The sequence below is a fragment of the Vipera ursinii genome (assembly GCF_947247035.1).
Source record: "Vipera ursinii genome assembly, chromosome: 6".
Classification (NCBI taxonomy): Eukaryota; Metazoa; Chordata; class Lepidosauria; order Squamata; family Viperidae; genus Vipera; species Vipera ursinii.
Window position 1 is genome coordinate 15,688,601 of NC_139515.1, and position 27,852 is coordinate 15,716,452.

General features: G+C 37.0%; 1 protein-coding gene across 1 annotated transcript in view; it reads left to right on the forward strand.

Moving 5' to 3' along the window:
• TAFA5 (TAFA chemokine like family member 5) overlaps window positions 1–27,852 on the forward strand; it is a 308,510-nt gene that overhangs the window by 149,601 nt on the left and 131,057 nt on the right. The window contains exon 2 of the mRNA XM_083366449.1: window positions 11,109–11,258. Within this exon, the coding sequence (XP_083222575.1) occupies window positions 11,109–11,258 (150 nt within the window). The remainder of the gene's footprint in view (window positions 1–11,108; window positions 11,259–27,852) is intronic.

A 27,852-nucleotide genomic window follows, 5' to 3' on the forward strand; every position in this document is an offset into this window, starting at 1 on the left:
GCATGTTGGTAGGAGAAAAAAAAATAAAATTTATGACGTTTCCTTTCCTCTCTTTTTGAGTTCTAGTATCTTCAGCTTCTCTTGGATTTATTAAAGCTAAGCATGTCAAGACTATTCCGGGTTAACAGAACACTATACAAGTCAAGGCTGCACTGTGGTTCACATTCAAGCTATTTATCTCTACCCTCAGCTCAGCCTTACCTGTCTATGGCAGGCTATCTATAATATAAAGAGCTTATGTTGAAACGTACATATTCTGAGAATTTACCATTGCCCAAAATACTGCTTTTTATTAATCTCTGTGTATATAGTTAAATTGGTTCTTTGAATTGTAATTATTACTTTGAATTGTAAATTGCTTTGAGATCAGTTTAAATGAGAAGCATAGAAAATTTTAAAATAAATAAATAATGAAAGTCCCTAGGTCATGACCAATAATCTTTCAGTACCACCTTAGGGGAGAACTACTTTAGTGTAGTAGTTAAGATTGAAAACTAGGAGTTCTAGTCCTTCCTTAGGCAGAAAGCCAGCAAGGGTGATCTTGGGCCAGTCCTTCTCTTTTGGCCTTGGGAAGAAGGCAGTGTCAACCCGCTTTTGAGATATGGTCAAGAAAACTGACTTGTGTGGGAAGTTGCCAGAAGTCTAGCTTGATTCAAAAGGCATCCCGCTTCTCCCCAAAAAGACACCTTAGGAAACTATCCTGACAATACAGGCCAAAAATTATTTTAAAAGAAAATGAAAGGAAATTAAAAAAAAATCCTGAAAAGTATTACTAGTTAATTAAAGTTGCAAAAAGATTGGTTGCTGTTTTACTGTTCCTTGTGAAATATCATACTGCCCAACTTATGCAGGGAAAGGGACATGTTGATATATATTTTTTTAAAGCCTTGTGTGCTGCAAAGAAATATACTGATCAGCTGTTCCATGGCTAGTGGAGTGATAAAGATACAAAAGCGGCAGAGTGAACTGTAAATTTACATTTTAAAAAAAACCAACAGCCAAGAAGGCTGCTTGGCAGGTCAAATGTAGCCTGTGGGCCATATATTGGTCAGGCCTGCTATAGATTGTGTTATATTTTTGTTTAAAATATCCTTCTCTCTTTCTCTGGGATGGTAATACATCATTTTAATATGTTAAAACAACATAGCGACCTAGAAGGAAGAAATATTTCTATTAGAATTTTACTTGCTGATTTCTTGAAATCTTAATAATTTCAGTGATTGCTTAAAAATAACTGCTGATAACTTTATGAGCTTAAATTTGTTCTTAAAATACATCTGATTAAAGCTGCAGAATAGCCCACTGAATACAGAATTACTTCTAAACAGATATAAATAGGATTACCGGTATATCAATGACACATTGGTTTTGCACTATGTGATATGCATAATTTCACAGTCCGTATATCTCCTATATGTTTTAACACTTTTGCTTATTTTTCATAAATCTTTGTGAAAGTACACAATTATACCTTTCCCTTGAAAATATTTATATCTAATTAGTTGTGCCATAACAGCATGGATAGTAAGTGCCCATCCAAGCCATGTGGTACTCATAAAAGTGGAGTTTAGTTAAACAGCAAAGCAAGTTATTTCTGTCAACAGTACACATTCCAGCAAATTATCTGTCTCTCTGTCTTTTTATAATCTTCAACCATTTTTTTTCTTTTACTGGCAAAGTTTTTCTCTATAATACATTCCAACTGCTAATGAAATTAATTATGCATAGAGTAGTGGTCTGTAAAAGCTCTGCTGGATCAGACTGTGTATCACAATCTAACATTCATTGAGATAATCTTTCCGTGTAGCATTCAATTAGAAATGAATTCTCATCTATCCATTTGCACTAGATTGTCAGTTTTCCACAAGAAAAGCATGATTGTCTTGGCAAGGTAGCCTTTGCATCTAGAGATTTTCTTTGCATGTAAAGTTTTGCATGTGAAAACTTCCATGTAATCCTGAAGCCTGTGCTCTCATGGTTCCAACTCACGTGGATGCTGTGTGTTTAAAATTCTGCACTGAAACTTTATATGTTGCTAACAGACATATTGTATTTGTGGAAGTCAGTTAATGCTACATGACGGAATCAGGTTGTTCAACCCATCTCATGTGCATCTGTGTCTATTGCCTGAACAGAGCTTGCACTATATCGTGCCAATCACATGTATTTATGAAGCTCAAAAATATACTGTACATGTAGAAAAGTGATAATCCTTTACCACTATTGTTCACTATTATTTTAGTTGCCTCAGTTATATCTCTGTTGTGCTTGTTCTCTTTTGCTTTAAGCTAAACAACCCAAATATTACAATCTTGTTCTTTGCAAACTGGCTATAAATCCCTAATTATTCTACTTGCCTTTTGGTTTACTTTCCATTTATTTTTTTCCAGATCTACAATCTCTCTTTTTTTATCTACAGTGACCAGTACTATACTTACAAAAAGTGGAATCAGATTGTAGATTTATATAAGGCATTGCCATATTTATAATTTATTTTCAGTTATCTTCCTTGCGTGGAATGTGCTTTTTTATAGCTTGGTACATAGACATAGTCTTTAAACTGTTAATTGTGATAGACTTTTTTGAAATTAAATATTATCAAGCCACACTCCATGGATGTATATCTAAAATTTGGGGTTTCAGAGCCAGTAAAGTTCATTTTGCACTTGCTTACATTGTCCTGCATTTGACTTGTAAGGCCCTTTTTCATGTCTGGAAATATCTTTTTGGAGTTTTTCACATTTTTTTTCCCAATTTACAATTCTGAACAATTTGCTATTTGAGTTAATCCAATGGCATGTTACTTAGTCCTAACTCCAGATGATTTATAATAAATTAAAATTCCCATTGTTTGCATCAGTTCAATGTAATGTACATATATTCTATTTTTTCCTTCTCCTATTCATTAACAAGCATATTAAAAAAACCAGCAAAATTTTAGGGATGTAAAGCTCCCAAATTCAGATATGAAATGCTCTGGATAACTTTGAAATGTTCTGCTTTTATTTCAGACCATGGCAAACCTCCTCTAGATTCTGCTGCTCTGGGGGTTAGTTTGTCAATTTCAGGAAGTAAATCTTTGGAAATTGAAGCAGTTTGAGATATCCCAGCAGTGGTTTGTCCCTAAACTAAACCTATATTGTACAGGACTCAATAGAATCATTTCTTGAAAACACTGAACTACACCCCCCCCCCTTAGAATAATTTGGTCTAGGACAGAGGTCCCCAACCTCTTGGGCACCAGGGACCAGTTCCGTGGAGACACTTTTTTCTATGGACTGGAGACTGCATAGTTTTGTGTGCTGCCTGCATCCCATGGATGGGGCTCTGCTTGTTTGTGCGGACCGGTTGCTGGCATGCCGTGGCACAGTTGTTAAGTGAATCCTTGCAGATGCTAAGTTAGTAGTATAGTGGTTAAGTGAATCTGACTTCCTCATTGACTTTGCTTATCAGAAGGTCACAAAAGGTGATTGCATGACCTTGGGACACTGCAGCTGTCATAAATACATGACAATTGCCAAGCATCTGAATTTTGATGACATGTCCATGGGAGAGAGTTTGCATTTAAACCATGGGCATGCTGCAACAGTGTAAAAAACAGTCATAAGTTATTTTTTCCAGTGCCATGGTAACTTTGAACAGTCACTAAATGAATGGTTGTAAATTGAAAACTTATCTCTAGTTATTCCTGTGCCATAAATGAAATACTGACCTGTTGGTTCAGAGTAGGGTGGTCAGAATGGTTTGAATGCAAACCCTGTCATAATTGGAATTGTTGTTTTCAGTGTGACAAGTCTGAAATGAAACAAAACTTAGCCATTGTGAATTGCAACATTTCAGATGTTTTGTGTTTTCATCATAGAAGACAACCTTAAAATAGGCAGTTTGGTGTGTTCCAACCAAAAAAGTCCATGTTCTGAGAATCAGCATGAATTAAGGATATTTTGAATATAGGCAACACAATCATTCTGAACTTAAAACATTGATTATGAACACCCCTAGATAAAAACTAATGTACTTCCATTTTGAAACCTAAAGGAAAGAATTTCTGGTGGGAAAATTCATAAGAAACTAGAATTGTAATCTCGCCTAATTTATACATACTTTGCTTGTATGTATTAACAAGGCAGTATTTTATGTCAGTCCAGGAAAATGAATTGTAATATTTGAATGTACAAATATAAAAAAAGGTAAAGGTTCCCCCGGACATGTGTGCTAGTCATTTCCGACTCTAGGGGCCGGTGCGATGGTTTTTATAACCAACATAGCCTTTTGCTCTTATAACAGAAATATTGATTTCTACAACTAACCCTTAAAATTAAATCTATATTTATATAAAATATTCTATATACAAATATATTTATAGAGGAACAATATATACAATATATGTACAATATGTACACTATGTAAAGTTTTAACTTTATTTTTCTCATGTTTGTGAGTATCTAAAATTTATTAAATAAAAAGAGAATGATAAGGAAAATCAGATAAATTTAGCAGATGATAGGATTTAATAGACTTTTCATACCTTGGTGCAGAAACCCAGATGACCACTAGATGGCATCAGAGAGTTAGGTATTTCTATTTGCATTTCAGATATGATAGGCCCAGATTTTTAGACTACTGCATCAAAGATTTACCCCAAAAATTGTAAGATTGAATGCATTATTTTTTAAAATGTCAGAATTAACCTTTTTTTTCCTTTTAATGTCCAGTCCCATTTATACTCTGTAACTCAGAAGTCTGTTTGGTAGGTTTTATCTGTAAACCACAATTCAACATTGATACTAAATTATAATAGTAATTTTTATTATGGTCACAGTCCACCATTAGAAATAAAAAGTATTAAAAATAATAATAAAGAAAAGATAATATAATACAATTAATGGTGGATTGTCAGTGGGCAGTCAAGGTCTGCCTAATTTTGCAGACGGTATTTCAAAATTTAGTTACATTCAAAGTGACTACTGTATCATACTGATCTGATAATAGCAATTGTACATAAAAATGGAGCGGCCAATAATTTGGATGGGTGAATGGATATATAGATAGATGATAGATAGATAGATAGATAGATAGATAGATAGATAGATAGATAGATAGATAGATAGAACAAAGTGGATCCTTGAATCCTTTTAGAAGATACAATGTAGTAAGATGTATGTATGTATGTATGGATGGATGGAGTCAGTTATATGATGTAAATACCTCAATGCTTTGGAAAGAGGAGTTTGACTGCTCAGAAAGAAAGAAAAAAACAGAGCAGAACTAATCTTGTTGAGCTTCCAGGTCTTTGATATGTTGTTTAAATAGACTGAGTGCACACTCCTACCCCATCATTAAGAGGAGCCAAGACACTGAAGTTTTTGGGAGATGATCCTGAACCATACTGATCTGAAATTGTCTTCTATAAGGAAAGAACTCAAACTGTGGCGAAAATGAGTAATTTTAACCAATGTAAGCCCATGCACCTGTTTCAACTTCAGATAATTTAAATCAAATTTATAGTTTTATAGGATCACAGGCAATTTGCAAATAATTTGCAAACTAGGTATCAGGTATTTCACTAAGATGGATTATTTTGGTTTTTGGGCCTAAATAAACAAATTCAATCATGCAAGTGTGTATCTTAGCCTTTGCTTACGGATTTCCAGCAGAGAAGTACATACCACAAAACATATACAGTAGTTGAAAACTCCTACAATCAGGATATTCCTCCTAATATCTAATCTGAATCTACTTCCCTAGAGTTTGAACCCATTGGGTCCAATCCTGCCCTCCAGTCCACACAGAACAAATCAACTGCACTATCTATAAGGTAACCTTTCTGATATTTAAAGATTGATATTTCCCACCAGTAACCTCTTCTGCAGGCTAAATATTCCTCACTGATTTCTGTGTTAATATTTCTTATCAAAATGCCACCATTTTACTTAATTTAAATTTGTCCATTCATTTGTTTAATATATGACTGATTTCATGTTTTTTCTTTGTATGAATACAAAGTATGTGTGATCTTTTACTGATCTGCTCCCCCACCTATTAATACATGCAATATATTTTTAAATACATTAAGACTGCATTCTTGCTTGTTCACCCTCTTAAGGAATCCCATGACTGCAGTGTGTAAGAATGTTTATCATACAGCTGTGCCAAAAGTAAAGGCTGAATGAATGAGATGGAGATTAAAGTCAGTAGACTGAACCTGTATTCACTTACTGCAGTTGTGCTGTTTGCCTCCTGAATGCTGATGAACTCTCATGAATGGTCCCATATACTTTTCAGTCCAGTATATTTTACGCAATAGTGATTATTGCTTGTACTCAGTTAAAGCTTGAGATAAATAGCAGAAGCTTTCTTAGCAACCCAAAGCTTCATCTTATCTCTCATAGGACTTCACACTCAAGAATATGACATAGCTTATAGAAAAACTAGAAAAATGCAATATGTACCTTGGCTTCCCTGAAGATCTGACAACAGCCAGGAGTAGTCTGAAATCTTGTAGTTCAACAAACTGAGAATTTGCTTGAATAAGTAACTGTTTTCTATATCAATGAAACCGGCTCAAATATTGATCATACTTATAATTCAGGTGTAATTGATCATACTTAAATTAAAAAGGTGCTGCTATTTTGTGCAGGTATCAGAATCAAAGTCATATTATGAAACAATTTTACTATCTTTGGGTTAATGAGGTATGTTTGCATATTTATTTAAATCTAAGGGTTTTAGTCTTTCATTTATTAAATTATTTTGCCTGGTTATTGCTTTCCCTTAAAGTCTATATTTCCTGCAGTTAAGGCACTAAAGAAACAAAGAAACAGTGCAAAGAAGGCAGATGAATATCACAGGAAATTGTAATTTATCAATTTCATTGGATTTTTTTTCCTGAAAATGTAACTTTAGTGTGTTTCAGATGTTTATTTGTTAGTTCTTGTCTTTGGTGTCCAGAAGTTGCTTTCAATAATAATATATTCTATATTTTTTCTTTAATCAAAAAATAGCCAAGATATCCTTGGAAAGAGAAAGAGAGAGAGAGATAAAGAAAGAGAGATGATGATGATGGGGATGCGAGATAAAGATAGAATGAATCAAGGCTGTAGGAACTAGTAGCAAGTAATCAACTGCATGCCACTGAAAACAACCCAGTTTTGAAAATAAACATTTGCTAAATATCGGGTAGTGCTAGTAGAATGATATTTATTTATTTATTATTTATTTTAATTCCATTTATATCCCGCCCTTCTCCGAAGACTCAGGGCGGCTTACAAGCTTAGCAGTAGCCTTCATTCCATGTATATGCCTGCTTATTAGGGCTTTCACACACACCCCAAGCGGCATTATTACAAAGTCAGCTTAATTGCCCCCAACAATCTGGGTCCTCATTTTACCTACCTCAGAAGGATGGAAGGCTGAGTCAACCTTGAGCCTGGTGGGATGCGAACCTGCACTAATTGCAGGCAGCTGGTGTCACTTAAGGAGGCATTAGCCCACTGCTCCACCAAGGCTCTTCAGTCATTCAATGTGAAGTAACAATTTTTATCTTTTCTAATAGCCTCATCATTGAAATCAGTTATGTGAAGGGTGTGAGATGAATTGGAATATTTTATCAAATATATTGTGTTTTGCTTGAAGGGGACTTAGAATTCTGAATATTTATTATGATAAACAAGCAAGAGCACTAATGCTGTTATATGATTACTCGTATTTGCATTTCCCAAACAATGCCGGTGGCATTCTTGAACTCTTCAGTGTCATTTGGTTTTCATCTTTGTTTACTTCTACTGTCAGGAAGAAACAGCCAGATACAGGTTTATAGAATATTATTGTTTTTAATACAAAATTTATTTTTGTACTTTTGTTTCATATTTTAAACTGTATGCATTTTTTTTACTTTTCCAATTATAAAACATTCCCAAGCCATTTATTATATAACATTTCTAAGGTATTATTGAATTCGGAGAATCAAGCAGCTATGAAAGAAGTAGCATTTTAACTGCACTTGGATACCAAATTGGCTTGAATGTCAGGTCACAAAGTAATTTGAATGAATTGTGTCATATAAAATATAATGTTTTGTTTTGTTTTGAAAATTGTCACTTCCATGGATGGAGATTTCCTTGATAGCAGAAATAATGCTTTGGCTTCCTCAAGGCATCTTCTCATGTGCCACCAATTATGCATTTAGACTCTCTGCAGATGCTGCTGTTCATAAGAACATGTGACTTAACCCTGGTTTTCATTAGAAAGTCATTATAAGCTAGAGTGATTCACCTTATTAGTAATGTAATGGTCATACAGAGCAGTCTTTCTCTAACTGAAGGGAGCTAAATATATCAGAAACAGCTTTAATTTTAAAAAGACTTTGATGCTTAATCCAAGCTTTTATCTGTTATCTTCTTTGAAAAATTTAATGTGCAATATCTTTACAATAAAAAATGTTCAGAATACTACATAAATATTTATAGGTCTGATTGGTGTGTATGTATGTGTATGTGTATACCTTACAGATTAAACAGTGATCATTAAAAGCACATAATAACTTTACTAATTATTAAACTATCATATAAATGTTTTATTAACTTATTATAAAAACCAGGGTTTGAATTACCAGCCACAATTGAAACAATAATTTATGTGGTACATAATCACATTATCTGAACTAAAACAAGTTTATCTTTAAGGCTTTTGTTTACAGTAACAAAAAAAGTAGAGTTACTCAGCTGAGAATATGTTACCCCCAAATTAAATGTTTCTTTCAGACCTAAAACCCAGGATCTCAAATGGAGTCAAGCAGATTTGTATAAAATGAGATGGAGCTTCTTATTCACCAGAGATAAATTCTAGCTGGGTGTTTTAAACTGGGCATAAAAAATGAATTGTTGCCAATGGGGGGAGATGTATTTTTGGAGATGATGATGATGATGATGATTACAATGATTTCTTTAAAAGGTTCACATAAATTAAACGTTTCTTGTGTATATTTTTGGAATGCTTGTATTAGTCATAAGAAGTAGATTGTTTATTATGTTTTTATTGCAAACTGAGTGTAGAATGATGGATTTCCTTAGATCATATAAGTTTTATGACTGGAACAATACTGATTTATGCTTCAATTCTTGAACCACTCCATTATGCTAGTTTTATTACCTTTTTTTACAGTGATATCTTATGCCTATTTTTAGACTTCTTATGTGTGTGATAATATGGCTTCCCACTTAGTTCCATTGAACTTATCCACACCTTGGAACCAGAATTTTGGGGATATTTTTGGAAGGCTACAAGAATAATTGTTTTTTTTTTTAAAAAATGTTAAACACATTTAAACTTTTGCATTTTTATGTAAGATCTATTTTGAATTGATCTTTGCTTTTAAGAAAAAAAGAGTACCGTGAAGAGGTAAAAGAAAAGTATGTAATTTTTGTAAGGTTCCATTAAATATTTTATACTTTATTAATAATTGTTAAAATAATTTTAATATTTTAATTGGTTGCATATCTCATTTACCATTTATAAAGATTCTTCATTTTTTGATAATGAAATAAATACACAGAAATATGTGGGGAATGGAGGGAGGAAGGAAGGAAGGAAGGAAGGAAGGAAGGAAGGAAGGAAGGAAGATACTCAATATTGACATGGGTAGCATATAAATTTAGTAAATAAATAAATATTTTTTGAAAGAAAGGGTGAAGGGAAATTGAATAAAAGATGGACTACAAAGAAAGTACTAAAGAAAAAATGGTCTTGGGCTGAAAAATAAATACAAACCTACACATGTTATTCTAATGTAGTGATTCTCATTCTCTGATAAACACGTTTGAACATTTTTGAGCCTTCAATAGTTAAGAAATCCTGCTACAGACTTTCTGTATACTGCTTTATTTTATTTTAATTTATCTTATGTTACATTACTAGATTTAAATTTCTCTTTCTGCTTAAAGCAGTGTCCACAATGCTACCTTTGTTTTTTGTTTTTTTCCTATAACAATTCCATGAGATTGATAGGGCAGAGCGAGAGTAACTCTTCCAAAGTCACTCATAGAGCTTTTCTGGCCATGGATGTATTAGCTTCAGCATCTCACTAATGTCTGTCCATCATTTTAATTAAAGAATACAGAATAACATAGTTGGCAGGCACCTTGGTGATGTTCTAGTCCAACCCCTGATTCAAGCAGGTGACCTAATACCATTCTGGACAAATTGATGCCCAATCTGTTCTTTAAAACCTCCAGTCAACAGTTACTGCTGTTGAGCCAGGTACCACCTACTTTATATGTGTCCATTTTTTTTTCTTGCCTAAGTGTAAAACCTTACTTTTCTTTACATTGAATTTCATTTTGCAGGATAGAGCACAGTGTCTAAAGCTGTCAAGATCCTTTTGTATCTTGAGGCTATTTTCTAAAGTGTTGGCTATTCCCCCCAGCTTGATATCATCTGCAAATTTGATGAGTTACCCTTCTATCACCTTCTCTAAATCATTTATGAAAATGTGGGCCTAAGACAGAACCTTGTGGTACCCTACTACATGCTATCCATGCAGATGTAGTTCCATGTGAGGACTACATGCTGAGTGAAGTTGGTCAGTAAACAGAATAACAGTTGGAAGGGACCTTGGAGGTCTTCTAGTCCATCTCCCTGCTCAGGCATTCAGACAAACCTACTCCAAAGTAGGAAAAAAAAGGAAGAATTTAAAACTTCTTCAGCTTTTGAAGACATTTGGAATATCAATTAAACCAATCAATAAATATTTTACTAGTAATTGTTTGAAAAGGAACTTTATCAGTCATTGACACATTTCTAGAAAAACTAATGGGTGATGAGTCAAGATGTTCAGTACTACAGTTTGCTTCTTCCTAATTCTGGGGTTCATATCATCATGACTGTTAACTTGAAATAATTTCTAGAACCAGCTTGTTTTTTAAACACCAGTTCCTTCAAGATGAAACATGAGAAAAATGTTACCTTTGTTTTGTTACAAATATCAATATCTATACTTCTCCACTGAATTTCCATTTATTGAGAAGAGTCTGTTGCAACAATGGGCCATGACTCTTTTGGATTACAATAGTTATTGACTATGATACCTGTTTCTGTTTTTCCCCCCCCAGGTCAGTTGGCTGCAGGTACATGTGAAATTGTTACTTTGGACAGAGACAGCAGTCAGCCTCGAAGAACTATAGCCCGACAAACAGCTCGTTGTGCATGTAAAAAAGGACAGATTGCCGGTACTACAAGGGCAAGACCAGCATGTGTAGATGGTAAGAATTGAAGTATAACTTAACTTAGAATTCATTTAAAATGGAACTAGCTATCAAGTGGTTTAGCTGATCATATTGTAAACCATTGAGTGCTTTAATGCAAAGAGGATGTTTGAAATTCTTGCTGCTGCCAACATTTGACAACTCTTTAGTTTGTTTTCTGGTATAAAGGCTTTAGCTTGTTCTGTCAAATGATGAAATTGAGAAATGTTACGTCATTTTCTCAGTGCAACCACATTGACAAATTGGATATAGATCAGCTTTTTAATCATTGCATGCTGTGATCCCCAAAGAGCAGAGTAGAATACCACTGTCTTTTGTTTGTTTGATTGTTTGTTGGGCCAGAATTTACAAAAATCGGTTTTGTTACGGTGTGGAAAATGGTCATCCTGCATTGCAGTATTTTTGAAGTATTATACCTAAAGTTTGTTAAGTGGTTTTCTCTCATTTCCTTTAAGGCCAGTATTTGCATGTAGTCATCAGCATTGCTGAAGTACAATGCTCTTCAGTCTTTATGATAATGTTAATCATATCAGTGTGGGCATTCCTGCCTGAAAGTTTGTGTGTTGGTGGAGAGAAGCTAGAACAGTACTAATGATATTAGAATGGAACTGTTATGTCATACCTTTTATTTCTGCTATCCATTCCTTCATTTAAGATGTCATTCTGTATGATTCACTGCAGATGCAGTGCGTTGCCTGCAGCTTCAAAAATGCTGATGTGGGGGGAGGAGGAAGATATTTCACTTTAAATTCATTTTTTATGTCTCAAATAGCTGTTTTGTTCCAGTGGAGCAGAGTAATGCAGACATGCTAATGAAGATGTATTAACAAACATTCAAATTCCAATTAAAAGAAAATAAACAAGAGTTTTGTTAAAATACATGACATTAAAAATAGTGTGCTTTGAAATAGGATTCAGAGTAAAGAAAAAAATACCATTCTATAAGAAAATAATTTCTGATTTCCTTTAAATGACTCATGCCTGAACCATGTTTTTATGAAAAGTGCTGAGATTTCTCTAATATTTCATCAAAATTTGACTCCCCTGCCATCAAAAGCAATACGAAGGGTACTTCATTGCTGGCCCACCTAGTTAAATATAAAATATTATTTAATCTATTTTTGTGTTTTGCTTTCAATCGTTGATTTTCTGCTTGCTATTTGAATTCTCCATCACATTTTACTTTGGTATGTTTAATCATCCTCCTTTCCACGACATCCTACATTCAATGAAAATAATTTTCTGAGCTGAATAATATCCAGCTTTTCTCTACTGAATAAATTAGTTTTGAAACTTGCAAATCTTTACTCTAGAAATGCAGATAATAGGTATGGGGAACATAACTCATCATATATTTATAATTTTATATGTAAGGGTGTAGGTCTATACATATGTTGTATATAGTGTGTTTGAAATGTGTGTTATGTATGGGTAAACTTTGAGAGGAAGCAACTAAATTTCATTTTTAATGTGTGCCATTGTACCCAGAGGAAAAAAAATGACAATAAAGGTTATCACTCTAATTTTGGAACTACTTATGTTGAATTAGTGGCATGGGGCCAGGTTATCTGAGGATAGCTGCCACCCAATTGCATCTGCTTATCCCAGCAGAAGAGATGGGTTGTGGGATCATTTCTAAAGAGTTTGTTCTGCAGGATCCCAGGTCTTTTCTGCTGTAGCACCTGCCCTTTGGACACTGGCAATTACATCTGTATTTGAGAACATTTGAGGTAGTTATGATCATTGCAAAGAGAATTTTGGTGTTATTATAAAAACAATATTTAATAAAATGTAAGTATTATTAGTATAAGGGTTTACAAATATGAACAATTATTCACTGAATGTATTGAATAGTGTTTTCAAATTATTTTTCATCAAGTCCAAGCTCAAGAAATACTAAAATAGATAGCAATAGCAATAAAACTGTGACTTATATATTGCTTCACACTGCTTTGTTGTTGTTGTTAACTGCGAAGTCGTGTCCGACCCATCGCGACCCCATGGACAACGTTCCTCCAGGCCTTCCTGTCCTCTACCATCTTCCGGAGTCCATTTAGGCTCACACCTACTGCTTCAGTGACTCCATCCAGCCACCTCATTCTCTGTCGTCCACTTCTTCTATTGCCCTCAATCTTTCCCAGCATTAGGCTCTTCTCCAGTGAGTCCTTCCTTCTCATTAGGTGGCCAAAGTATTTGAGTTTTAGCTTCAGGATCTGGCCTTCTAAAGAGCAGTCAGGGTTGATCTCCTCTAGGACTGACCGGTTTGATCGCTTTGCAGTCCAAGGGACTCGCAGGAGTCTTCTCCAGCACCATAGTTCAAAGGCCTCAATTCTTTGGCGCTCAGCCTTTCTTATGGTCCAACTTTCACTGCCATACATTGCAACTGGGAAGACCATAGCCTTGACTATACACACTTTTGTTGACAGGGTGATGTCTCTGCTTTATAATGTGCTGTCTAGATTTGCCATGGCTTTCCTCGCGAGGAGCAAGTGTCTTTTAATTTCTTGGCTGCAGTCCCTCTCTGCGGTGATCTTGGAGCCCAGGAAAATAAAATCTGTCACTACCTCCATTTCTTCCCCATCTATTTGCCAGGAATTGAGAGGGCCGGATGCCATGATCTTGGTTTTCTTAATGTTAAGTTTCAATGATCTTGGTTTTCTTAATGTTAAGTTTCAATCACAGTGTTTACAGCCCCTCTATAAGTGGTTCACAGAGTCAGCATATTGGTCCCAATGATCGTTTTACTGACCTTGGAAGGATGGAAGGCAACATCTCCCAGGGGTCAAGATGTCTCGGCTTTTTTTATGGTCCAGAATATGTGGCCATGTACTTGAACTTGGGGGATCTGAGTATCTGTTGGAAACTGTGAATAGGTTTTATTGAAATATTTGTGTTGTATTTCACACATTTGAATTGATGGCTTTCTTGCTGTTAGTTGTTTTTCTCTTGATGCCAATTGTCAAATTCATTGCATTATAAAAAGCTGAGGAGATATAGCACAGATTTTGTATCTGGTTTATTTAGGGAGGCTGAGAATGTCATACCTTCATCTAACACTCATTTTTATTTAATTTATAAACATAAGACCAGAGTACTGTAGAGACAACATTAGTTCCACTCAATAGCTTTATTTATTTCTTGCTGTGTTAGTTTTGAAAACCTACAAGGAACTATAAGTCAAAACCGATTATTAATTGAATTGTGATGTATGAGCCTGTTACAACAAACAAACAGCCTGGTTTACTTTTCAGTTTTTTAATATTAGTCTTTGTAAGAAGCAATATAAAATATGGTGCATTGTAAATAAAAAAATAAGAGTAATACGTAATTAAATTAATGCACTATTACTGTGACCCATGAAATAGTTATGGCTGCAGTTGGATATTTGGGCCCTCACTGCGCTAACTCCAATAGGTCTAAATTGCTTTAAATAAAAACAGTTGTGTCTTAAAGAAACAATGACAGTTTTCTTTTGTTTTTGCCAAGCTTTTCAGAGCTTTAATCAGAACTGGTGTTTTGAAAAAAGCTCAGAACAGGGCATGCCCTCTACATGCCAGGGGAATGAGTATCATTTCAAAATTATCCCATTTCATCTTGTTAACTGGGCTTTGGTTGAATATGATATTCACCCCTACTAATAAGTTTTGAAAAAAACCACATACAGTGTATAACCTTGCCTAAAGGTTACACTATTTTAACTAAAAAATAGCATAATGATCCAGTAGATCATTAGAGTTTCTGGAAAAGCTTTACTGAAATGAGAGAGACAAATATTTGCAGCAAACAGGAAATTTACTCAAATGTTTCCATGGTTCATGTTATAACTTGCTGTGTTATATGGGCCATTAAACCAGTGGTATAGATGAGATGTCATGCATTTTATATATTCCACCTGATCTATAATAAGCATTTTGTATTTCCTCTATCATATTTTTCTATACTCCCTATCTTCTGAAGACAGTGGACACTCAAAATAATGTTGCAAAATATCAATCTGTCTTTCTGTTTATTCATCTCTCTCTGTCTTTCCATATCTATCTATATCATATCTATCTGGAGAGAGAGAGAGAGAGAGAGAGAGAGAGAGAGAGAGGAGAGAGAGATGCATCAGTTTAGATCAGGAAATGGAGGATATTTGAATTGGAGAGTATATGTGTACATGTGTGCATATGTTATGTGCACATACAAACATGTACATATATACTCTTCCTCATAAATCTGTATCTATGTGTGTATTATCAATACCCATAAAATTGGAAAATGGGTAGAGAGAATTGATAGAGCATAATGACGAGTGAGAATCTGTTATAAATTAAGCACATAATATTTTCATACTTTGGATTCATTATATAATTCCTGATGTAATGGTGATATTGCAATTTGTTCTACTAAGGCTATTTTTGGAAGAAGTGTTCAGAAACATACATAAATATATTCTGCATACTGTGCAAAGACTGCATTTGTTGCCAAGTTGTTTTTGACTTAATTGAAATTGCTGGTTGATTTATGAAAATACATGAATTAATGCCTCTGTACCAGTGAGGCAGATGGGGAAGGTTTCCTATATGTCCAAACTGATAGAGGTTATTTAATTGAAACAAGAAAAATGGCTAGTAATTTTGGCTTAAGTTGTTAACTTCTTATCTTTTTTTTGACTTGAGACTTCTTTGCTTAGGCAGGCCTTGGTTCTCTTAACCAAATATAATTTTGCTGTGTGGTGTGGTTGCTACATCTGGTACAGCTGTCTATTTATATAACACTTTTTAAATTATCTGATTAGATTTGTTATTAGCCCACTTGTTTGATACTGAAGAAGAATAAGGGTAGGATGAAACCAAACAGAGGATACCAATCAGTCAATTAATTTTAGTTATCCCTGGCATATTCCCTGGCATATGTTATGTGTTTATTTCTTTACTCTATTTATATGCCTCTTTTACCTTAAAGCAATATTCAATTAGAAGAAAAGCAGCATATTAAAATACTGAACATCTGTAGCAGTTTCATAAATAACATACTGTAACAAATGTATAAAGCACTTAATAAACACTAAAGCAAAATTACAGAAAAGGTGGTCAGTAATGGGGATGTTACTCTTTATAGTATGAGGTCATGGCAAGATTAAAACTAAATATGTTTTCAAAATTGAGAAAGAAGTGATGACATTTCTAAAAATTACTGGGATTCTCAGGGAATCTGTTTGGATTCTATCACATCCAATATACTTCCAGTATCAAAGCTCTTTTTTTGTTGTTGTTGAACCATTCTAAATTAGTATGGAGGGAAAGAGGGAGGGAGACGGAGACAGAGAGAGTGATAGAACTGTTAGAAATACTGTAGATGTCTGGACAAAGGTGGAGATTTGTTCTAACTAGCAAGATTTATATACGGTATGTTTATGCTTAGCAGTATTTTCAGTATATTCAGTATTTTATTAAATGATGGTCAAGACTATCCACATATATCTGCACATCCAATTGTTTTGTGTAAATACAGTAAGTGCAGTAATATAATACAATATCACAGCATCAGAATAACAAAGTTGGAAAGGACGTTGGTTGTCTTCTATTCCAATCCCATACTCAGACAGGAGACCCTACCATTTCAAATAAATTGTTGTCCAATCTCTTCTTTGAAACCTCCAGTGATGGAGCACCCACAATATCTGAAGGCATTTTGTTTCACTGATTAAATTGTTCTCACTGTCAGGAAATTTCTCTTTATTTCTAGGTTGGTTCTCTCCTTGATTAATTTTCATCATTCGTTCTTGTTCTGCCTTCAGGCGCTTTGGAATATAGGTTGACTTCCCCACCTCTTCTTTGTGACATTGCAAATATTGCAACACTGCTTCATCCCCTGTCCTTCTTTTCATTAAACTAGACATACCTAGTTCTTACAACCATTTAGTGTACAGTTTAGCTTCAGCCCCTAATCATGTTTGTTGATCTTCTCTGCACTCTTTCTAGTCTTTTTTTATTATTGTGGTGACCAAAACTGGATGCAATATTCCAAGTGTGGTCTTACCAAAACATTAGAAAATGGCACTAGTGCCTCGTGATCTTGATTCTATCCCTCTGTTAATGCATCCTACGGCTGTGTTGGCATTTTTGGCAGCTGCAGAAAACTGCTGGCTCATATTTAAGTTCTATCCATCTCACAGTTACTACTATTGAGCTGAGTATCAGCTATTTGGTTTTTCTTGCCTAATTGTAAAATTTTACTTTTTTCATTATTGAATTTCATTTTGTTAGATACAGTCCAGTGTTCAAGTCTGTCAGGATCCTTTTGTATCTTCAGACTATCTTCCAGAGTGTTGGCTTTTCCTACCGGTTTGGTATTGTCTGCAAATTTGACAAGTTTCCCTTCTATATCATCATCATCATCATCATCATCATCATCATCATCATCATCATCATTGTCAACTGCAGGATGAAGGCCTCTTCCTCATGTTTTCAATAAGGTCCTGAGCTTTCTTTTACCAATTGGGGCCACAATACTTGCTAATGTCTTCAATCAATCTTGTTTTAGGTCTCTTTTGATCCATCTTGATTTAGGTCTCTTTTTATCAAGTGGGATCCACTCTATGACTGCCTTGGTCCACCTGCCATCAATTGTTCTTGCTATGTGATCAGCCCATTTCCATTTCAATTCTTTTAATCTGTTGGTGTTATTGTATACTTTCTTTTGTTCTCTAAACCATGTGCAGGTCTTTCTATCTTCTCTTGTAATGCTGACTCATAGCTTTTGTATCGATTGTGAGCATGTTTCACCAGCATAAGTTAGAGCAGGTAGCCCACACTGATTGAAAAATTTTCTCTCCATGCATAGGGGGAGGTTGTTCTTGAAAATTATGCTTTGCTTGCTGAATGAGTGCCTACCACATTTAACATGCCATTCAGTTGGTGAAGACATCAAAGAATACTGGGCCTAAGACAGTTTCTACCATCAATAGTCATTCATTATCACATCAAAAAACTAAGGCAACACATTTCTATTTGGCGGTAATACTTTTTATTGCTATTCTTATTATTTAGAGCATATTACTATCAGTTACGCTCCTGCAGTACAGTTATTTTTCTCCAAGTTGTTTTGAAGCACTATTGGCCTTAATGTGGCTTTCTTCGCAATGCAATCTGCAACTTGAATTCCAGATTAGTGATTGTAAAAGTCAGTAATAAGGTCAAAATTCAATTTATGTGCTGTTAACAAAGTGACACATTTTGCCACTACTACTTCCCACTTCTGAAATATAAAATGCTGACTGTGTACATAATGCTTGTTGTCACATTTAGCAAAAGTTTCAGCTTAAGGGCACTAAGTTTTAAGAGTTTTTAGTTCTACTAAGTTGCTATTTTATGTAGCTTTCCACATAACATATGGTGATGTGCATTTATAGGATGATTTATAAACCAATGCACCAATCACATTTTAAAAATTTCAAGCTAATGTTTAAATCCTATATTGTGTTCATATCTTGATAGTAATATTGTTTGTGAGCTGGCTAGAGTTGCCTATAGGATGAAATGGGAGGCATAGAAGTTTAATAAATAAATATATATTGAAAATTGGATATTTAATTAACACTTTTCCATCAGACTTCTAAGTTCTTTCTTAATAACACACAGGGCTTTTTTCTCATAGAACGCTCAGAACAGCGTTCCGGCACCTTTTTTTTGCAAAAAAAAAAAGCTCCCTCTGAAAGTCTATTGCTAGGCAATCTTGGCCCTTTTTTATGACTCGTGGAATTCCTGAGCCAGCCATGCTGAGGGAAAAGGGAGAGGTTTCCAAGCTGAGCCATGCTGGCTCAGGAATTCTGGGAGTTGAAGTCCTTGAATCATAAAAGAGCCTGCACTAGAAGAGGACATTAAAATTATTTACAGGATTACTTCTTTAGGAACTAAATTTTTAGAATGTAAAATAGCTAATTCAAAAATAGCCAACAGGAAAGAACCTCACATTTTTCATCTGCTTCTGTCTTTTGGAAGGTAAAATTAGATAACAAAATAATCTATTTCCTATGTTAACATCTCAGCAACAGTATAACAAAAGTTTTGGATGATGGAATTATTTTTTATCTAAGGATAACTAATGATAACAGCTCTTAAATCTGTTATTTTCTTTTATTTTTGCACAAAAAATTGTATAATTTGCATTTGCATTCATTTACAAATAGAATACGGTATGTTGTTAACATGTATTGGTGTTGAAATAATTAGTGCACATATATACCTAAAACCAGTTTATTGCATTTGGCAATTGTACTAAAAAAAAACTCATTGTCAACCAATATAATTCATTTAATTTGAAATCAAGTGAAAAATTGATTTAAATTATTTTATTAAAACAAATTAATGGCAATTCTTTTATAAGACGTTGCCTCAAACAAAATGAGTTTGACATGCCTGCTCTAGATAGGTGAATGCTCCAAAATAAATTCTAGACCAGGCCTGTACATGCAGCCTACCAAGCACCCTTGGACAGAGCACAGACTTTTTTTTAAAAAAGTAATAAAATCACCACCGCTGCCCTGAAAGCCATCTTGCCAGTGCCTCCATGGCTTACCATGACCACAAACTCCAACACTGTAGATGCTCCTCTAGTCACCAAATCATTAATTAGCCTACCAGCATTCCTTTGCAGACCACAAAGATTTTTAATTTATCAGTGTTGGACTTTCCCTTCTACAAGTTGCACAGACCTCTTCTAGATTTTCCTCTTGCCTTTCCAAGTTAACTCCTTGGTCTGTCATTGAGCAAGAATTGACTTTGTAGGAAAGCATATTATCATTTGATATATATTTAACATATGTTCTACCTTTATTTACTGATTATATAATATTTGTAGCAAATCCAGATGGCGAGGTTTGGGGCAACTTACAATATTTTTAAAATCATAAGATTAAAACATAAAAGCAGGCTTTTTTTCTGCATCGCCTGGCCCGCACTGCATCTGCCGCCCGCTCCACGCAGCCCCGCCGTATAGAGCTGGCCCCGCTGCTCCCACAGCACCAGCCGTGCCGGCTCTGGCCCCAGGGGGCAGCCTGCCACCAACACCCCTCGCACCCGTGACCCCAACAGCACTGCACCCCCCACCCCGCCTCCTGCACCCGCCAAGATGAGAGTTCCGGCACCTTTTTTTTTTTTTTTAGAAAAAAAGCACTGGTAACACATAATAATTCCAGTGTTTTGTTTTGTTTTCTGCTGTGACATTCTACTTTGCTGTAGCTGTAGCTTGTATTATTTGTGCTAGTTAATACAAAGCATTTTCTAGCCTTCAGAAAAGAATAAAATCTTAAATTGGTGAGTGTTAGCAGGATTAAGATATGCACAATTCAAACTTTCATTTACTGTATTGTCATTAAATACTCTGTAGTACCTTAATCTTCTGTCTTTCCCAAATAAGCTACTAATATTTTTGCATATTTTTCTGAACATCTAAATAAGCAAATAAACATATAAAAAAATGAAGCGTAGGGCAAAATGTTTTCAAAAGGCTTGTGTCCTTTCTCCAATTGGAGCTTTTCACTATTCAGATGACTAGGCTCGTATACATTCAAACCTTGTTCTATGATTGTTGTGGTGCGAAAAATAGGAGGTGGAAGGTGTGTTGGATATGTTTGCCATCTTGACTTATTTGTAAAAATAATAAAGGCAGGATATTAATTATAAATAAACTGTGTATCTTGCACATTGTCTAAATTATTGTGTGTCTTCAGCAAGAGAACTTTAGTGATAATGGAAATAAAATGTACATTCAACTCAACATGGATTTACCTTTAGATAGGAAATAAGTTGCCTATCTTTAAACTACAGTAATTTCCTGTTGATTTTTGGTTCAGACCCTAAACACCTTTCCTAGCTTTCGAATCTAGCTACAGTACATGAAGTGTCATTTATATTGAAAGTTCATTACAACTCTTATTGCAAATATTCTTGCTATTGCAGATATGTCAGTGGCAGTCAGAGAGTGAAATTTCTGAACAGTTGCATCTCATTTAGAGAATGATGTTACAGTATGGGAGATACTGTCCCAACACATATATATTAGCATTTGAGCTGGAAAGCAAGTATGATTTTCATTGCCAGATATTTGAAAAATGAGTGCAATTAGTTTTTATAGGTTGTTGAGTTTTCTATGTTATTAGGTTGTCTTGTAAAACTGTTTTCTTCTATTGAAAGCAGAACATTATTATTATTTAAAATAAGAATTAAATAAACACATACTTGCAATGCTAGAGCCATAGAAATTACACGTTTTCTGTTTAAGTAATTATTTAATGCTGAACCCATTTTAAATTCAGCTTCCTGCACTAAAACATATATGTATCCCTCAGTAGAATTGACTAATGCCTACTTTATTTATAACAGAGCAATTAATTTCAAGTGCTTATTTATTTACATCTATTGGATGAATAATTCATCAATAACATTTCCAAAGTGATGAAAGATGTTTCTTAGTTCAACAATGTTGGTATAACAGTGTTATTTATGAGAGAATGACTCATTGAATTACTTTGTTCTGCAGGTAGAAAAGAAAGCTCTAAAATTACACTGAATTAAGGGAACGGAAGTTTTGAGATATTTTTAAAAACATGGAATTTACACATTCTCATTAGGCATAATTTTATGGATGTTTACCTGGATCCAACTCTTTCCAGGCAAGATATACACAAAATACTAATGATAAATATGATTTCAATGAATGACTCATATATCAGTAAGGCTAAACAACCATTTTACAGATGAAGTGCACGTAAATGAGATCTTATTTTCCACTTTGCTGGGATTTTTTGACACATATTTAAAACCATTAACAATTGTATTTAGTCATTTTATATTATAGCATTTTTCTCATAATAGAAGCATGCTTCTTATTTATTTATTTATTTATTTATTTATTTATTTATTTATTTATTTATTTATTTATTTATCTGATGTATATTCCACCTTTTGTCAAGGCAATTTATAGGGTAATCTCCTTTCATTTTCAACAGCAATCTCTGGTTCCGCCCCGAGGTCCCGGGAGTGAGGATGTGCAGCCTCCTGAGCTCCGGCTGGTGTATTTGAATGTCAGGTCGGTCGTTAATAAGGCTCCTCTCGTTCGAGACTTGGTCGAGGGTGAGCAGGCTGACCTGGCTTGCATCACGGAGACCTGGTTGGGCCCAGAGGGCGGTGTTCCTCTGGTTGATCTTTGCCCACCAGGTTTCCGGGTGCTGCACCGGCCTCGGGCTCAGGGTAGGGGTGGGGGAGTGGCTGTTGTTGTGAGGGAGACCTTGTGTCCGCGGGAGGCCACCGTTCCCCAGACAGTCGGTTGTGAGTCTCTCTTTTTGAGATGCGGCCCTGGTGCGCAGTTGGGCTTGCTGCTGGTGTACCTTTCGCCTAGTCACGCAGCAGCAGCCCTGCCTGAGCTGCTTGATGTCCTCTCTGGGCTGGTGGTTGAGTTCCCGAAACTTATAGTTTTGGGGGACTTCAACCTACCATCGCTGGGAGGATCATCTGAGTTGGCTCGGGAGTTCATGGCTTCCATGACGGCCATGGACCTGACGCAAGTAATTACGGGACCGACTCATGAAGGAGGCCACACCCTTGACCTTGTTTTCTTGTCTGGACGGTGGTTAGATGATCTTGGTGGGGGCTCTCCAATTATTATGCCCCTGTCATGGACCGATCATCATCTCCTGCGGCTGGTCTTCCGTTTTGCCACCCCCCGCCGTGGGTGTTTGGAACCACTCAAATGGTACCGCCCCAGACGCTTAATGGATCCCCAGAGGTTCCAGGCGGCGCTGGGGTCCCCACCTGCCTCCCTCGCTCACAGCTCGGCCGAGGCCTTAGTGGAAGCCTGGGAAAGGACGGCCACTGAGGCCCTTGACCGAGTTGTACCCTTGCGGCCCCTGACCCGGTGCAGATCCCGTCGGGCTCCATGGTTTTCTGCGGAGCTCCGGGAGATGAAGCGTCGGAGACGGGGCCTAGAGAGCGGTTGGAGGTCCAGCCGATCCGAACCCGACCGATTGCGACTAAGAGCCTATATTAGGTCTTATCTCGCTGCAATTAGGGAGGCGAGGTCCAACCACTTCGCCACCCTTATTGCGTCCGCAGATAATCGCCCGGCTGCCCTGTTTAGGGTGACTCGCTCCCTCCTAAATCAGGAGGTGAGGGAGGATCCCTTGCAGGGACGTGCCGAGGAGTTTAACCAACATCTGTCGGACAAAATCGCTCGGATTCGGACCGGTTTGGACTCTGACTGGGCAGAGTCTGACGATCAGGACACGGGCGGTCTTGTCGATATCATCTGGGAGGAGTTTGATTCTGTGACTCCGGAGGAAGTGGACAGGATCATGGGGAGGCTGAGCACCACCACATGTTTATTGGACCCGTGCCCTTCCTGGCTGGTTTATGCAGCCCGGGAGAGGACACGCAGCTGGTTCCAGGCAGTTATATCGGCTTCTTTGAGTGAGGGTATCTTCCCCGCCATCTTGAAGGAGGCGGTGGTGAGGCCTCTCCTCAAGAAGCCTGCCCTGGACCCGGCTGTATTGAATAACTTTCGTCCTGTCTCCAACCTTCGCTTTCTTGCGAAGGTTGTTGAGAGTGTGGTGGCGCATCAGCTCCCTCTGGTCCTGGATGAAGCGGATTATCTAGACCCGTACCAATCGGGTTTCAGGCCCGGGCACAGCACGGAGACGGCATTGGTCGCGCTGGTGAATGATCTCTGGAGGGCTCGGGACAGGGGGCATTCCTCTGTCCTAGTCCTATTAGACCTCTCGGCGGCTTTCGATACCATCGACCATGGTATCTTGCTGCGACGTCTCAGGGGATTGGGAGTGGGAGGCACAGTTTTACGGTGGTTCTCCTCCTATCTCTTGGGACGTTCGCAGTCGGTGTTGGCAGGGGGGCAGAGGTCGACCGCGAGGTCTCTCATTTGTGGAGTTCCTCAGGGGTCGGTCCTCTCGCCTCTCCTGTTCAACATCTACATGAAGCCGCTGGGTGAGATCATTCGTGGCTTTGGAGTTGGGTATCATCAATACGCTGATGATACCCAACTTTTCTTTTCGACCCCAAACCACCCCAGTGATGCCCTCGACGTGATGTCCCGTTGCCTGGAGGCGGTTCGGGTCTGGATGGGGAGGAACAGACTCCAGCTCAACCCCGACAAGACTGAGTGGCTTTGCATATCTTCATCCCGGGTTTATTCGGACATTCCACCTCTAACTATGGGGGGTGAATTATTACCCCCCGTAGATAGGGCTCGCAACTTGGGGGTCCTCCTAGATTCACGGCTCACCTTGGAAGATCATATAGGAGCCGTGACTAGGGGGGCCTTTGCACAGGTTCGCCTGGTGCGTCAGTTGCGGCCCTATCTTAGCCGGGATGATCTGTGCACGGTCACTCATGCGCTCGTGTCCTCTCGTCTGGACTACTGCAACGCTCTCTACATGGGGCTGCCCTTGAGGACCACTCGGAAGCTCCAACTGGTACAGAATGCAGCCGCGAGAGTGGTGTTGGGAGTCTCCCGATACTCCCACGTTACACCTCTGCTCCGTGAGCTGCATTGGTTGCCAGTTGTCTTCCGGGTGAGATTCAAGGTACTGGTAACGGTGTTCAAAGCACTCCATGGCATGGGGCCGGAGTACCTCAGGGAACATCTGCTGCCGGCATCAAGCTCCCTGCGCCCTGTGCGTTCCCACAGAGAGGGCCTCCTCAGGGTGCCACCGATCAGAGAATGTCGATTGGTGGCCCCCAGGGGGAGATCCTTCTCTGTGGGCGCTCCGGAGCTGTGGAATCAGCTACCGGTAGAGCTCCGGACGGCGCCCGATCTTCGCTCCTTTCGTCGCGATCTCAAGACACTTTTGTTTGTACAAGCCGGCCTAGCCTGAGGGGGAGTGTTGGGGTTGTTTTATCTTTTGTTTTTTAATTTTTCTGGGGGTTTTTAGCGTTGTATTTATATTGTTTTTAACTAGGGCAATTGTTTAATCTGTTTTTAATGTTTGTATTGGTTATTTTATTCTGCCCTGTGAACCGCCCTGAGTCCTCAGGGAGAAGGGCGGTATATAAATGTTATTAAATTAAAATTAAAATTAATTGTGATATTAAAATACTTAAAAGAATTGACCCAGTGAGTATGCAGTGAGTTTATATAACTGAGTTGGACTTAGTACAAGTAGTCCTCGACGTATGACCACAATTGAGCCCAAAATTTCTATTGTTAAGTGAGACATTTGTTAAGTAAGTTTTGCCCCATTTTATGACCTTTCTTGCCTAAGTTGTTAAGTGAATCAATGCAGTTGACAAGTTAGTAACCTAGTTGTTAACTGAATCTGGCTTCCGCATTGACTTTACTTGTAAGAGGGTTACAAAAGGTGTTCATCTGACCTTGGGACACAGCAACGGTCCTAAATATGAACCAGTGCCCAAGCATTTGAATGTTGATCACATGATCATGGGGATGTTGCAAAGCTTGTAACTGTGAAAAAAGGTCATAAGTCATTTTTTTCAGGACTACACTGTTTTGTACAGTGTAACTTTCCCAATCACTCTTCCCAACCATGTACCCTTTTTCTTATGTGGTCAGAACAAGCAAAGTAAACTAATGTAGGTACAGTGTCTGCATCCATCTTCAGTGTAAGACATTTGATGCAGGAGATATATCTGCTTTCCTTATTTTCTACAGATGTTCCTGGACACTCATAGAACACATAGTTTTGATTTTCAACAATGCCACTTTCCTGAGATTTCCCCATTCATGTTTTCCTGTCCTAATTTCTTCACACTCTGTTTGTTATCCTCAGATGACACAATATTCTTTTAAAAATTATACTGTTGAATTTGTTGTTGTTGTTAGTTGTGAAGTCGTGTCTGACCCATCGCGACCCTATGGACAACGTTCCTCCAGGCCTTCCTGTCCTCTACCATCTTCTGGAGTCCATTTAAGCTCACGCCTACTGCTTCAGTGACTCCATCCAGCCACCTCACTCTCTGTCGTCCCCTTCTTCTATTGCCCTCAATCTTTCCCAGCATTAGGCTCTTCTCCAGTGAGTCCTTCCTTCTCATTAGGTGGCCAAAGTATTTGAGTTTTAGCTTCAGGATCTGGCCTTCTAAAGAGCAGTCAGGGTTGATCTCCTCTAGGACTGACCGGTTTGATCGCCTTGCAGTGCAAGGGACTGGCAGGAGTCTTCTCCAGCACCATAGTTCAAAGGCCTCAATTCTTTGGCGCTCAGCCTTTCTTATGGTCCAGCTTTCACTGCCATACATTGCAACTGGGAAGACCATAGCCTTGACTATACGCACTTTTGTTGACAGGGTGATGTCTCTGCTTTTTAGTGTGCTGTCTAGATTTGCCATGGCTTTCCTCCCCAGGAGCAAGCGCCTTTTAATTTCTTGGCTACAGTTCCCATCTGCAGTGATCTTGGAGCCCAGGAAAATAAAATCTGTCACTACCTCCATTTCTTCCCCATCTATTTGCCAGGAACTGTTGAATTAGCTCCCTGTTAATGGGGAAAGTGTTGTAGGCAGAGAAGAAAAGGACAAGAATGTATGTTCTTCAATAATTCTTTTATTAAGGATAATTTTCCTAGATCCAATGAGCAGAATAGCAAATAATTTTGTGATCAGAACAACTAGTAGCTCAACAACATGTGAAACTTTATTACTTGATACAGAAGACCTTTTTCAGAAGCCCTTAAAATCAATATTCCCTCTTTACAAAAGTGCACAGAAAGAACAAATAAAAAACACTAGTATACAAACATTAGGATGATGCCATATCCCATTTCCCACTCTAGCTACTGTGGTATGATTGCCTTTTATCTGAAAGCTTTTTTTTTTCCTATGGAAAGTATCCCAGTGAAGCTATTGTATTTAAGAAGATATTTAATTTTGGTATAACAATCAGTGACTTCCCTTTATGGAATGAGATTGAAATGAATGATAGCATCACTTTTAATGTGAATGCAGAAAATGAACTAAAATTATCTAACTTATTTTAGAAGTTTTTAAAAATGAATCTAATATCAGATTTTATTCTAAATGTGACACTTTTCAAAGAACGTGTTGCCAATAATATGTGACATAGCTGACTTTTGTTAAGATGTATTATGTCTCTGCTTTAAGGGAATGCCTGGGGCAGAAACATCTTTAGGAAACCTACTGTTATAAATAAAAATAATTTTAAAGTGCTATAGTAAAAACTATTCTGCCAGAGTTTCTTTAACTGGAAATATTCAGTTATCTATCTGTAGTGCTACTGCGTTCTGTCTTTATAGATTTCTCTGTCTTCCCTGTTCCACTTACAAGCTAAATATATTTAATAACAAAAAGTAATATAGAAGTAGAATTCTATATAGTACAACAGTGTATGTACAGAATGATGTCCAGGAATGGAGCAAGAAGAGAATAGCCAATAAATTAATATTAATAAAGGTAAAAAATAAGCCATTTACCAAAATATTTAGATCTGTAAAGTTCGCTTTCAGTGGCATCAAGTGTGCCAAAACATTATCAAATAAATGATGCAAATTATGCCATTTTATCAGTTGTGATGAACAACAATGCCAAATGTATAATTTGTGCAATTACATTGCTATGCATTGTGGATTTCC